At 37.9% G+C, this 14,294-nt stretch overlaps 1 protein-coding gene across 1 annotated transcript in view; it reads right to left on the bottom strand.

The window, feature by feature from the left end:
• LOC118846141 (cytochrome P450 2J2-like) overlaps positions 1-11,446 on the bottom strand; it is a 41,760-nt gene extending 30,314 nt beyond the window's left edge. The window contains exons 1-2 of the mRNA XM_036754382.1: positions 10,947-11,446; positions 7,937-8,099 (exon numbers count right to left, since the gene is read on the bottom strand). Of these exons, the coding sequence (XP_036610277.1) occupies positions 7,937-8,099; positions 10,947-11,159 (376 nt within the window). The 5' untranslated portion in view covers positions 11,160-11,446. The remainder of the gene's footprint in view (positions 1-7,936; positions 8,100-10,946) is intronic.
• Between the last annotated feature and the right edge of the window lie 2,848 nt (positions 11,447-14,294).

Genomic DNA, 14,294 nt, shown 5'->3' with positions numbered 1-14,294 from the left:
GTCCACTGAACACCAAAAGAGATCCCAAGGAAAATACCTATAGGAATATCATAGCCAAGTTTCAAATTTCCCAGGTTAAGGAAGAAATACTGGAAATATATTTATATTGTAAAATATTGCTAACAATTTAAATACTGCAGAAAAGCAATCAGGATTTTACAAGACCTAGCAATTTCTACACTAAAAGACCCTAAGGCTTGGAATGTTATAATTCAAAAAGCAAAGTAGCTGGGGATGCATGAAAGAATAACTTATCCAGGAAAGGAGAGTGTAGTGCTGAATGAAAAAAAGGCCGTTTGATGGACTGAAAGATTTTCATATATTTATAACAAGACACCAGACTCAATGGAGCATTAGATATCACAGTTCCAGAAGAAATATAATGAAATCATTAAAGACTAATTATATGTCTCTGATTAATGTCAAATTGTTTATTCATGGCACATGAAAATATTACTAATCTTAGTAAATTTTTATTAGTAGTAATAGCATTCTTAAAACTGTTATCATTAATGAGGAAGTTTGAATGAAAATTTGTGGCTGGATTGTGTGCTGAGGCAATTCTAAAAAACAAATTCAATGGGAAAATGGTTTAAGGAGAAAGTACCTCATAAAAACGGGACATGAAAGGAAGTACTAATATAGAGGAAGCAGGTAGGGCTTGTGAAGAATTTTGGCAGTCATACAATTTTCTAGAGAGGTGAGAAAATCTGGGAATAAAGGGAGGGAGGGACTTTTAGAGGTATATATAGATTAAGATTAGGAGGGTCAGTTGAAGAGACAAAGGAGGGAATTTTAGAGGACTGCTAAAATAAGGAATAAGAAGATAGATAAGGGGAGAAGATAAGGTAACAATGATATGGTAAAAAATGGTTGAGCAAGAAAATAGTAAAAATAAAATGGAGGAAAATTCAAAGATTGTAATTATAACTTTGAATGGGAATGGGAAGAACTCACCCATTAAATGAAAACAGAATGTATTAAAAATCAGAATCCTATGAGAGATATACACATAGTTGAAATGAAGGTTTAGAGTAGAATTTGTCATGCTTCAACAGATGCAAATATGGCAGAAGTAGCAATGATGATCTCAGACAGACTTATGGTTAAAATAGATTTAATTAAAAGGGATAAACAGGGTAACTACAATTTGATAAAAGCTACTATAGACAATGAAGAAATATCAATACTGAACCTATAAGCACAAAATAGTATAACAGCTAAATTTTTATAAAAAAAAATTAATGAATTACAAGAGAGAAATAGTAGTTCCATAATAGTAGGAGCCTTTAATCTTCCCATCTCAGAATTAGATAAATTGAACCAAAAATAAATAAGAATGAAGAAACTAAATAGAATATTAGATAAACTAGATATGATAGGTATCTGGTGAGAATTGAATGGAAATAGAAAGAAATCCTTTTTCTCATTATGGTACCTTTATAAAGATTAGCCATATATTAGTACATAAATATTTTATAAAAAAGCCTGAAGGCAGAAATGTTAAAAGTATCATTTGCAGATAATAATTCAGTTAAAAAGTAAGGGGTCAAGGAAATATAGAGTTAAAACTTATTGGAGATTAAAGAACCTAATCTTAAATAATAAGTGGGTTAAAGAAGAAATCATAAAAACAACAAATAATTCCATTAAACAGAATGACAATAATGAGACAATATATCTCTAAATAGGGGGCGGAGTCAAGATGGCGGCGGGAAAGCAGGGACTAGTGTGAGCTCCCTGCCGAGTCCCTCCAAAAACCTATAAAAAATGGCTCTGAACCAATTCTAGAACTGCAGAAACCACAAAACAGCAGAGGGTAGAAGGGCTCCAGCACAGGACAGCCTGGATGGTCTCTGGGTGAGGTCTATCCCGCATGAAGCTGGGAGCAGAGCAGAGCGGAGTGGAGCAGAGCCCATCATGAGAGGCACAGACCAACCAGACAAGGAGCCAGGCGGAGTGTGCCCTAGTGCCCTGAATCAGCGAGCTGCAGCAGTTACCAGACTTCTCAACCCACAAACACCAAAGACAACGGAGAAAGTTAGTGGGAAATGCTGCGGGAGTAGAAGGCATTCGCAGTTCAGCCACCGCCCCCAGTGCAGTATAGGTGGGGCTGCCACAGAAGTACAGTTGCAGTTATGTCTGTCCCCAGGCCCACCTGGTGGGAGGAATTGAGTGGAGAATCAGAGCAGGAGTGAAGAGCCTGCTGAAGATCTAAGTCCAGTCCGGGTTGGGGGTTCTTGGGGAAGGAGGACTGCTGATGTGGCAGAGCTGACACATCCCCTCAGGTGTGGAACATAGTTTTCTAAACTTTACAAGCAGTCATACCCCACTGAAAAACTCAAGGGTCAAGTTAATTGGCTAGGAATATGGCCAGGCAGCAAAAACGCACCCAGACTCAGTCTCAGACTTTGAATTCTTTCTTTGGTGACAAAGAAGACCAAAACATACAGACAGAAGAAGTCAACAAAGTCAAAGAGCCTACAACAAAAGCCTCCAAGAAAAACATGAACTGATCCCAGGCCATGGAAGAGCTCAAAAAGGATTTGGAAAAGTTAGAGAAGTAGAGGAAAAATTGGGAAGAGAAATGAGAAGGATGCAAGAAAACCATGAAAAACAAGTCAATGACTTGCTAAAGGAGAACCAAAAAAATACTGAAAAATATACTGAAGAAAACAACACCTTAAAAAAATAGACTAACTCAAATGGCAAAAGAGATCCAAAAAGCCAATGAGGAGAAGAATGCCTTGAAAGGCAGAATTAGCCAAATGGAAAAGGAGGTCCAAAAGACCACTGAAGAAAATACTACTTTAAAAATTAGATTGGAGCAAGTGGAAGCTAGTGACTTTATGAGAAATCAAGATAGTATAAAACAGAACCAAAGGAATGAAAAAATGGAAGACAATGTGAAATATCTCATTGGAAAAACCACTGACCTGGAAAATAGATCCAGGAGAGATAATTTAAAAATTATTGGACTACCTGAAAGCCATGATCAAAAAAAGAGCCTCGATATCATCTTTCAAGAAATTATGAAGAAGAACTGCCCTGATATTCTACAGCCACAGGGCAAAATAAAAATTGAAAGAATCCACAGATCAACTCCTCAAATAGATCTCAAAAAGAAATCTCCTAGGAATATTGTCGCCAAATTCCATAGGTCCCAGATCAAGGAGAAAATACTGCAAGCAGCCAGAAAGAAACAATTTGAGTATTGTGGAAACATAATCAGAATAATCCAAGATCTAGCAGCTTCTACATTAAGAGATGGAAGGGCTTGGAATATGATATTCTGGAGGTCAATGGAGCTAAGAGTAAAACCAAGAATCACCTACCCAGCAAAACTGACTATCATGCTCCAAGGCAAAATATGGATTTTCAATAAAATAGAGGACTTGCAAGCTTTCTCAGTGAAAAGACCAGAGCTGAATAGAAAATTTGACTTTCAAACACAAGAATCAAGAGAAGCATGAAAAGGTAATCAAGAAAAAGAACAAGAAAAAGAAATTGCAAGGGACTCACTAAAGTTGAACTGTTTTCTTTACATTCCTACATGGAAAGATGATGTGTATGATTCGTGAGACCTCAGTATTAGGGTAGCTGAAGGGAATATGCGCATATATATATATGTTTATGTGTATATATATATGTGAATGTGTATGTATGTATATATATATGTATGTATATATATATATATATATATATATATATATATATATATATATATATATATGGAGAGAGAGAGAGAGAGAGAGAGAGAGAGAGAGAGAGAGGGCAGAGGGTGAGTTGAAGATGAAGGGAAGATATCTAAAAGAAATAAAGTCAAATTAAGGGATGAGAGAGGAATATATTGAGAGAGGGAGATAGGGAGAGATAGAATGGGGTGGATTATCTCGCATAAAGGTGGCAGGAAGAAGCAGTTCTGTGGGAGGAGGGGAGAGGGCAGGTGAGGGGGGAATGAGTGAACCTTGCTCTCATCAGATTTGGCCTGAGAAGGGAATATCATACATACTCAATTGGGTATCTTAACCCACAAGAAAGAAGAGGGGAGAAGATAAAAAAGGCGGGGGGGATGATGGAGAGGAGGGCAGATGGGGGTGGAGGTAATCAAAAACAAACACTTTTGAAAGAGGACAGGGTCAAGGGAGAAAATTCAATAAAGGGGGATGGGTTGGGAAGGAGCAAAATATAGTTAATCTTTCACAACATGAGTATTGTGGAAGGGTTATACATAATGATACACATGTGGCCTGTGTTGAATTGCTTGACTTCTTAGGGAGAGTGGGTGGGAAGAGAAGAGGGGAGAGAATTTGCAACTCAAAGTTTAAAAAACAGATGTTTAAAAACAAAAAAAAAAGTTTTTGCATTCAACTAGAAAATAACATACACAGGCAATGGGGCGTAGCAATTTATCTTGCCCTACAAGAAAGGAAGGGAAAAGGGGATGGGAGGGTAGTGGGGTGACAGAATGGAGGGCTGATTGGGGAACAGGGCAACCAGAATATACGCCATCTTGGAGTGGGGGGAGGGTGGAAATGGGGAGAAATTTTATAATTCAAACTCTTGTGAAAATCAATGCTGAAAACTAAATATATTAAACAAATAAACAAACAAACAAACAAATAAATAAATAAATGAAAATATATATCTCTAAATGGTTACATCAATAAAATAAAGAGCAAACTAATGTATTGGATATAAAATTAAAATAAAACTAGAAAAACAAAAAATTAAAAATCCTGGTTAAACACCAAATTTTAAATCATAAAAAGGTGAGATAAATACAATTGAGAGCAAAAAAATGCTGTTGAATCAATCAATAAAACTAGGAGTTGTTTTATGGGAAAAAAAAGAAATAAAATTGGTTAATATGATTAAAGAAAAGAGGAAAGAAAACCAAATAACTAGTATGAAAAATGAAAAGGATGAATATACTACTAATGTAGATGAAATTAAAACAGCTGTTTTTAAATGAAATGAAATTAAAACAATTGTAAAACAAAGAGATACTTTGCTTAATTATATGTTATTAAATTTAAAAATTTAAGTGAAATGGAAGAATATGTACAAAAATGCAAATTGCCTAGATTAGCAGAAGAGAAAATAGAATATCTAACTAAACCTATTTTAGGAAAAGTTATTGAAGGGGTCATAAATATGCTTCCTAAAAGAAAAGCATCAGGACCAGATGGATTTACAAGTAAATTCTATCAAAGATTTAAAGATCAACTAAATCCAATATTAAATAAATTATTAGGAATTATAGATAAAGAAGGGATTCTATCAAATTACTTTTATGAAATAAATATGGTATTGATATCTAGACCAGGAAGGGTGAAAGCAGAAAAAGAAAATTATAGACCAATTTCATTAATGAATATGGATGTGAAATTCCTAAATAAAATTCTAAATAGAGATTTCATCAATATATTACAAAGATTATACATTATGATCAAGCAGAACTTATACCAGGGATGCAGGAATGGTTTAATTTAAGGAAAACTATTAACATATTTGATTATATCAATAATAAAACAAAAAGTATTATTTTATCAATAGATGTAGAAAATATTCTTGATAAAGTGCAACAGTCATTTGTATTAAAATACTTGAATATATTGTTATAAATTGATTTTTCATTAAGTTGATTCAAAACATTGATCTAAAACCATCAAACAACATCTCAATAAGCTCAAGTGTGAAATAAGGAGGACCATTGTCAACAATAATATTGAGTATTGTATTAAAATCCTAGCAATAACAGTAAGAGAGGAAAAAGAAATTGAAGGAATCAGAATTGGGAATGAGGTAATAAAAAACATTCCTTTTTGGAGATGATATGATGATATATGTGGAAAATCCCAAAGAGTCACCTAAAAAGTTATGTGAAACAATAATTTTAGTGAAGTAGCAAAATTTAAAGAAAATCCATGTTAATCATCAATCAGTCTTCCCATATATTACAAAATGCTTCAAAAAGAGATAGCAAAAAATACCCTATTTAAAATAACTGTAGCCCAGGCCAAGTCCCACTTGGTCATTGTTTGGGCCCTGATTGGCCCAGAGTGAATGTAAATAACAATTGTTTCTGTTTTGCCCAGAAAGCCTGAGGGTCTTTCCCTCCCACACTGATTTTTTTCTTTTTATTTGGCTAGGTAAAGATGTCATTTTCTGCCTCATTTCTTACCTAGCCTTAATCACTGAATGGGCATTGCCTCAGTCAAACTGAGATCTGTTAAAGACCTTAGCATAAAAAGATCAAGATCTCCCACTGCATCCATGGCCATCTCCAATTATACTGATCTATATCTCACTATTGGACTGAAATAGTTCTGCAGGAGAAAGTGAGGCTGGGGACTCTGCTTACCACTCCCTCACTTACATCCAATTTACTTGCATGTCATGGCATCACCTCCCTGATGTCATGGTCCTTTTTGAGAATGAAGGACAAACAACAGCAATAGACAGAATAAAACACCTGGGAGTCCACCTGCCAAAAAAAACCCCAGGAACTATATAAAAATTATAAAAAAATCTTTTTATACAAATAATATCAGAACAATTAGAGAGATTAATTGTTCATTGCTGGGCTAAGCCAATATAATAAAAAATGATAGTTTTACCTAAGATTATTTATTTATTCAATGCCATGCAGATTAAATTACTGAAAAAAATGTTTTATTGAATTATAAATAAATCATAAGAAAATTCATTTGGAAAAACAAGAAGTCAAGAATATCAAGGTAAAAAATGAAAATATGTAAAGGAGGGAGTTTTAGCAGTACCAGATTTTAAATTTTTTAATGCAGTAATTATTAAAATTATCTGTCACTAGCTAAGTAATAGAAAGGTAAATCAAAGGAATAGTATAGACGTGCAATTCAGAGCACCAGATGAACATAATAACATTGTATTTGAGAAGAGTAAAGAATTAAGATTTTGAGATAATAATTCTTTGGTAAAAAATTGTTGGGAAAATTAGAAAGCAGTATGGCAGAAACTGTGCGTGGATCAATATATCACACAATTTACCAAAAAAGATGAAAATGGATACACAACCAAGATATAGAGATTTCACAAGAAAATTGGAAGCACATGGAAGATGTTACCTATCAGACTTATGGAAAGGCAAAAATTTTGAGTAAACAAGAGATAAAGAGCAAAGTCAGAGAAAAATGAATAATTTCGATTACACTAAATTCAAAAAATCTAGTACAAGTAAATCAAACATAGCCACGAACGAAAGGAAAGCAGAAAATTCGGGAAAATATTTACAGACATTTTATCAGATAACAGCCTCATATCTAAAATGTAGAAAGAACTTTGTCAAATCTAAAAGAATTTGAGTCACTCCACCACTGAGAAATGGTCAAAGGACCTGAACAGGGAGTTTTCCAATGATGAAATCCAATATGAGTTATAGACATAGGAAAAAATGCTCTAAAGCATTATTGATTGAGAAAACCATTTCATTTTTGGACAGCTTTGCTGGTTAAGAAGTTTTTCCTAGCATCAAGCAAAATCACAGCCCTCTGCAAGTCTTACCCTTTGCTGCTGGTTTTGGGGCCAAGACCTTTTCTATTAATAGGCCTTCAAACACTTGATGAGTCATCATGCCTCTCTTTATGCTCCAAATTATTCTTCTTGTCTTCAAGTTAAACACTCCAAGTTCTTCCAACTGATCCTCCTATAGGGCAAGTTTGGACCCCATTTACCCTCCTCATTGCCCACCCCCTCAATCCTATTCTTCTTCCCCCACTCTCAGATAAGAAGGAAGGAAAATTCAAAGGCCTATCTTTTTCTATCATATTTCTTCTAGTCACAAGACCAATACAGTGGGTTGAAATTCTTTAGGAATGATGAAGTACAGGAGTCAAAGACACCTTTTAAATAATCCTGGAAGTGAAAAATATTTATCATAAGTCAAAGAACTCACCAAGTGATTTAAAGACATGAGAGTGGACAGGAATGTCTGGGCGATCAATAAACACCTGGTCTTGGTTGACCAGGACCTCCTTGATCATTGGTAATCCAGTTACTGTCATAATTGTAAGATTGCCAGCATACATGCAGAAAACGTTTCCATATTCCTTGGCAAACTGAAAAAAAATTAGTTGGAGTTGTAAATTTCTATTGTCTTTCAGGCTATTTTTTGTCTGTACTGTTATCAGATAACATTCTAGTAATGTGAAACATCAAATCTAATGGAGTCCACTCAATTCAGTCTGATTCAATTCTACTAAATTCAGTTCAGCTCACCCCAACAATCAGTGAATTGATCCAAATATACCCCAATCCCTGTTCTACGAGCTGAGCAGATAGCCACAGACACCAGACAGTTCCTTCTCTTGAGGGATTGACATTGGAAGGAAATGATCTGTGCATATATAAGTAAATTACAGAATATGTACAAAGGGAATTCTAAATGATTTGAGGGGACACCAGCACCTGGAGGGAATCTGCTAGGCTTCTTATAAGAGATGTCCCCCTAAAACTGAGCTTTGATGGAAACTGGGAATTCCAAAAGCTTCAGGGGAACATATAGTATATTCCCAGCTCTGAAGTGGCTTCTACATTCAAGGCAGCATGCTGGGCCAGGAATATATGACAAAGAAGAACTCAGAATTTAATATGGGGGAAAGACTTAGAAGCTAACACTTGAACTATAGCAAGTTCATTCAAGTGGATAGAATGTAAGCTCCCAGAGGTCAGGGCCAGTTTTATTTTGTTTTCTTAATCTCCAGCACCTAGCTTAGTACCTGGCACATATGAAATGATTGTTAAATGATTGATTGATTGATTGATTGGGTCTTTCCTGCACAGACACCCATCAAAGCCCTTTCAAAACTCAGTGGATGGTCTTTGAAAGGGGTTAGAGGAGAAATCATTCAATGGTGCTGCCAACATGGCCATGAACTTCTCTGAACTTAGCAAGGCTTGTCCTCAGGTCACAGACACCCTGAGAGTCTGTCACCACAAACTTGTCTGAAGTCATTACAGCTGGTTTTCATCATTTTCCACTTAAAGGACCTCAGAAAGTGAAGGACCTCAAGTTGAGAGTATATGATGATTATTTTTAAGAGCCAGGGATGTTTAGACTTCAAAAGGAAAAAAAAAATGTGGTGTTGGAGGTGGCATGTGATAAAGGTTTGTGACTTGAAATCTAGTAAGATCTGAGATCAGATCTTACCTTTGTCCCCTATGAGGAACCAGTTACTGAACGTTTGCCAAGATTTAGTTTCTGCATATGTAGTTATATCAAAGGGATATGCTGAAGATCCAATGGGATAATGCATGCAAAGTTCCGTACAAATATGCAACGGCTATCTCAGTCTCACCTGGGAAGCAGCATGGGATAGTGCGTAGAGACCCAGCATCAGCATCATAAAGACCTGGGTTCAAGTCCCACCCCTGACCCATGCCAGCTGTTTGACTTTTGGCAAGGCCTTTAACCTTTGTATGTGCCAGGTAGGAGGTCTCCAGTAGGTTTCTCCTGAATCTGTTTTTTGGCCCTGGGCTAGCATTTTATCAATGCCTCAAAGAAAGGCACAGATAGGGTACTTATCTGATTTGAAGTCAACACTAAAAAGGGAAGGGTAGATAGGTGATAGAGTCAACCAAAAAAAATTCAATGGGCAGTGGTTGGACTGAGTGTAATAAGGTGAAATTCAAAAGGGATAAATGTAAAGTCTCACGATATGATAAAACAACCACTTTCACATGTACACTTGGTCTGAATCCATCTGCGTCTTGAAAATTTGGTTTTCTTTAAATTTTGATAACTGCATTTCAATAGAATCCATGGTCTTTATAATTCTATTTTAAGGATTTAAGATCATGATTCTGAGCGACATTCTATTGCTTTCAACAGAATGACTGCCAGAGGGGTCCAGGACACAAGAAAAGACGAAAAAGTCCTTATACAGGGACTGAGTAAATTGTGCCTAACATGAGCAAGCAGTGTAATAGGTCAGGCAAAAGAACCCAATCATTGCTAGTGTTTGGTGACCTTAATTTGAAGGAAAACTATTGGGATGTTGGCAATGTAATAATAACACCCAGAATTGACTGATAAGGCCAGTAGACATCAGAGACCTGACGTGGCTGGTCCGAAGAGTGAGAGACCATGGGCTCTGAACCTTAGGGGTGTGTGTGTGTGTGTGTGTGTGTGTGTGTGTGTGTGTGTTGTTGTTGTTGTTGTTGTTGTTGTTGTCAAAGTCCCTTTATCAGTCTGGTGAATCCTATGGGTTCCATCTTTTAAATGCATTAAATAAAATGTATAGGATTATAAAGAAAACCAAGTATACTAAATGCTGTGATCAAAATAAGTTTTTAACTAAAATTCAGCGCCCCAATTAAAAGCCTCTGATTCTAGAGTTTGAAGGTATCTCAGAGGCTGCCTAAGCAACTTCTGCTAGTCAGTGTATTAATGAACATTTATTAAGCGCTCACTACGTGCCAGGTGCTGAGCACTGGGGATAGTAAAAAGAAAAAGGCAGTCTCTCAAAGAGCTCACCTATCGCTTCATGGATATAATAATGATAATAGTAATGATAATAACAATAATTTTAAACATCTCACACTTATATAATGCTTAATGTCTTCCAATCACTGCATGAAGCTCTTTACAATCATTATCTCAATACATCCGAATCACAGAAATTGAGTCAGAAGGGCCCTCAGCACCCCTCCAATCCTGACCACATACAATGTCAACAAGGACACACCCCACGAGTGATGAGAATATGACTTTCTCCAAGTCCCACAGGTTCGAAGGCAGAATGTGAACCCAGGCCCTCTAAGGCCCAAACCAGACGTTCTTTCCATTACCTGAAGCTGCTTTCCAGGTAGGGCCAGAGCCAGGACAGACACCCAGGCTTATGGCTGCCCAATCTCATGTCCCCCTCACAGACAGTGGATTCTCGACCTCCCATCTCACTCCTTACCTTTTGGACAGTTATTTGGGGATCTGTAAAGTTCATCTGAAAGAAGTTGCCCACTACGGGCAACCCAGGAGGGCCCGGGGGGTAGTTGAGATGCCGCCTCCTTCTCTGCAGATACTGTGCCAGGATCAGGAGGAAGGCAGAGAGGAAAAGGAGGGTCTGCAGGGGGGCTCTTTCCCAAAGAGAAGGGAGCATGTTTCTGAGAGAGAGCTGCATCTTTGCCCAGCTCTGGCACCAAGGCCAGAAAAACCAAGCTTCTGTTCCCTCTTCCTCTTCCTCTTCCTGCAGCAACAGCAGCAGCTGTGAGGCCAGCAAGAGCAGTGTTCACATGAGAGACAGAGCTCAAGCTGAATCTGTCCCCTTGAAGCTGCTGCCTGGGCTGGCTTTATAGGCCAAGCGGTGAGAGGTCCAGGGAGTGCTAGCCTCCCCTCTGTGCCCCAGCCCTCTGACCTCTGCCAGGGCCCGCCTCCTGGGAGTAAACACACCACACCCCTACAATCTTCTGCCTGGAAAAGAAGACTAGACGTTTCTGCTGAGAACCGGAGAGACAACTTGCCCAGAGCAGACTAGAAAGGCTCCACCCACAGACAAACCCACACATTGGGGCCTAAATCACGGGGCCAGATCTGTGAGGCAGGAAGTAACTCAGATCATCATACCCTTGTTTAGGAGAACAGCAAGCTGAGGTCCAGGGAGGCCAGGAAAATGACAAGGTCTCACAGTAATTTGTAAGTTTCAGAGCCTTCATTGGAACCCTACTCAGCTGGCTTCAATTCAGCACTCTTCCCCCTATTACAAACTGCCTGCTAATGGGATTGAGAAGTAACATACAGGAGCTCTAAAGCTGGGATCTAGGGACCCCTTGAGGGGTATGTGGATAGATTTCAGTGGGTATATGAACTTGAATGGGAGAAAATGATTTCAACTTTATTGGAATAATTAGAATAAAATTCCAATTGGGATGATTAGAATAAAATCCCAATACAATTAGAACCATAGAAATAAAAGTTCAATATAATTGGAATAAATTGTGATAATTAGAACAAAATTCTGATATAACTGGAATAAACAAAACTAAAATTCCAATATAAATGGAATAAAATTTTTATATAATTGGGTTAAATTGGAATGAAATTCCAATATAATTGTAGTGCAATCCCAATGTAACTAGATTAAAAACTGGAATAACTTGAATAAAATTCCAATCAAATTGGAATAAATAGAAATAATTGGAATGATTGAAATAAAATTCCAATATATTTCAATATAATTGGAATTTCATTTGTAATCCTATATCTGTTATTTTATGCTTTTACAACATCATTCTGAGAAAGGATCCACAGGCTTCAGCAGACTGCCAAAGGAGTTCAGGGCACAAAGAAGGTGCAAACCACCTTCTCTGACAGGTAGGCACTTCCAAGTGCTTGCTACTGTTTTTCAAACCTTCCTCAGTCTGTGAGGTTGGGGCCAGGAACCAGGGGCGAATGGCAGTCCTTGTGTTTTCCCTTCCAGGGGTCATCATGGAGCAGAGGATAGAAAGCTGATTTGGAGGCAGAGAGCCTGGACTAGAATTTCAGCTCTTCCAGTTTTGCTTTCCTGCATCTCTATTTGCTTATAGGTAAAAAAAGGAGGTTGGACCATGAAAGGTGTAAAACACAAGACTCTAGCCTGAAGCATCATAACTCTTCACTCCTGAGTAGGGCCATGAGCAAATTAAAAAGTAATTTAGAAGTGTTGAACAAAATAAAGATACCATACAACATAGATAATATGGCTTTCTAAGCCTGCAGGCTGACATGCCTGCACTAGATGGCCTCTGAGGTCCCTCTGCACTCAAAAGCTATGGGCTCTCACGATGGAATGAAAGGTCGTGTCCCCTGTCCTTAGGCACAGTGTCAACAGGAAGGAAAGGGTAGAGAGATAGTCTTTTGGACAAAAGTCCAATCAATGACCCAAAATTTATGTATGAATCATAGAATATTTTATCTGGAAAAAAGTCTTAGAAATGATAGAATAATAGGGTCACAAATTTAGAGCAGGAGGGCTCTCTGAGTCCATCTAGGTCAGTGTTCTCATTTTACAAATGAGAAAACTGAAGCCCAGAGGAGACTTGGCAGTGGGGACCACCATCAATCACCATTATCCTAATATTCTATATGAATTTAAGATTTATAATAAATTTTCCATTTGTTGCTTACAATAAATTTGTTGTTTACAACAGCCCTTTAAAATAAATGTGACAATTACGCTCATTTTACAGATGGAGCAACTGAGTCTAAGAGAGGTTAAAAGACTTTCTGAGAGTTGCATAACTAGTAAGTGTCTGAGACAAGATCTGGATTCAGGTCTTCTGACCCCAAGTGCCAGGGTGGCAGCAAGTGAGGTTAGGTAGGTAGTCAGTTGTAGGGGTGGGATTCAATCCCAGGTCCTCTGATCGAACATTTTCCCACTACTTCATCCTTCCTCCCATAAAAGATAACTATATTGAAAATAGTAAACAAGATTTTTTTTAACTAAAATCTTTAAGTAGTCCTTGACCCAGCTGGATCTCTGCTGTGATTCCATCGTGCAGCTCAGAAGGCTCTGTCTGCACACACACACACACACACACACACACACACACATATTCACACATACATACACACATTTATCTATGCACATATATATATATATGCTAAATATACATATATATATACATATATATATATGGAGACAGAGACACAGAGAGACACAGAAAAAGACATAAATATATGTACATACATATGAAGTAGTAAATACTTTTGACGAATTTGATTTAAAATTAAATGTAATTCAAATACATATTAAGTCTTACCCTCAATTTCACAAACACAAGCTTGACAAGCTATGACTAGACAGAGTTGGGTTGAAAAAAGAGCTGGTAATTAAGTTGACAGCAAGGTCAGTACTAGCCACTGTTTTCCCACGCAGCCAAGAGGACTGTGGCTCCCCTAGGGTGTATTCAGAGATGTGCAGTGTCGTAGGCCAGGGCTGTGCTGCTGGAACATCTTCTATCCTCCACCTACCTCCTCTGGGGCATTGTCTTAAGTTCTGGGCACCACAGCTTTGGAAAAGACACTAGTAATCAATAGAGGAAGTAAAGGAGACTCATATGTTTATAGCTTTAGAACTAGAAGGGCTAAGGAGGGCAGGAGGATGAGGGGGCCCAGGCTGTGGGCTGGGAAGGACCGGGGAGCCAAGCAGAGTGGGACGGGGCCTGGGATGGTAACGTCTCGGGGCAGGAGGGCGAGGTGGGGGCGGGAGAGAAGGGAGGCCTCCTCCTCCTCCTCCTCCACCACCTCTGCTTCCTCCTCCGCATCCGTCGCCGTGGCC

Source organism: Trichosurus vulpecula, chromosome 4 (assembly GCF_011100635.1).
Source record: "Trichosurus vulpecula isolate mTriVul1 chromosome 4, mTriVul1.pri, whole genome shotgun sequence".
NCBI lineage: Eukaryota > Metazoa > Chordata > Mammalia > Diprotodontia > Phalangeridae > Trichosurus > Trichosurus vulpecula.
The sequence above is the reverse complement of the archived record's forward strand: the minus strand, read 5'-3'. Positions and strand labels throughout refer to the sequence as shown.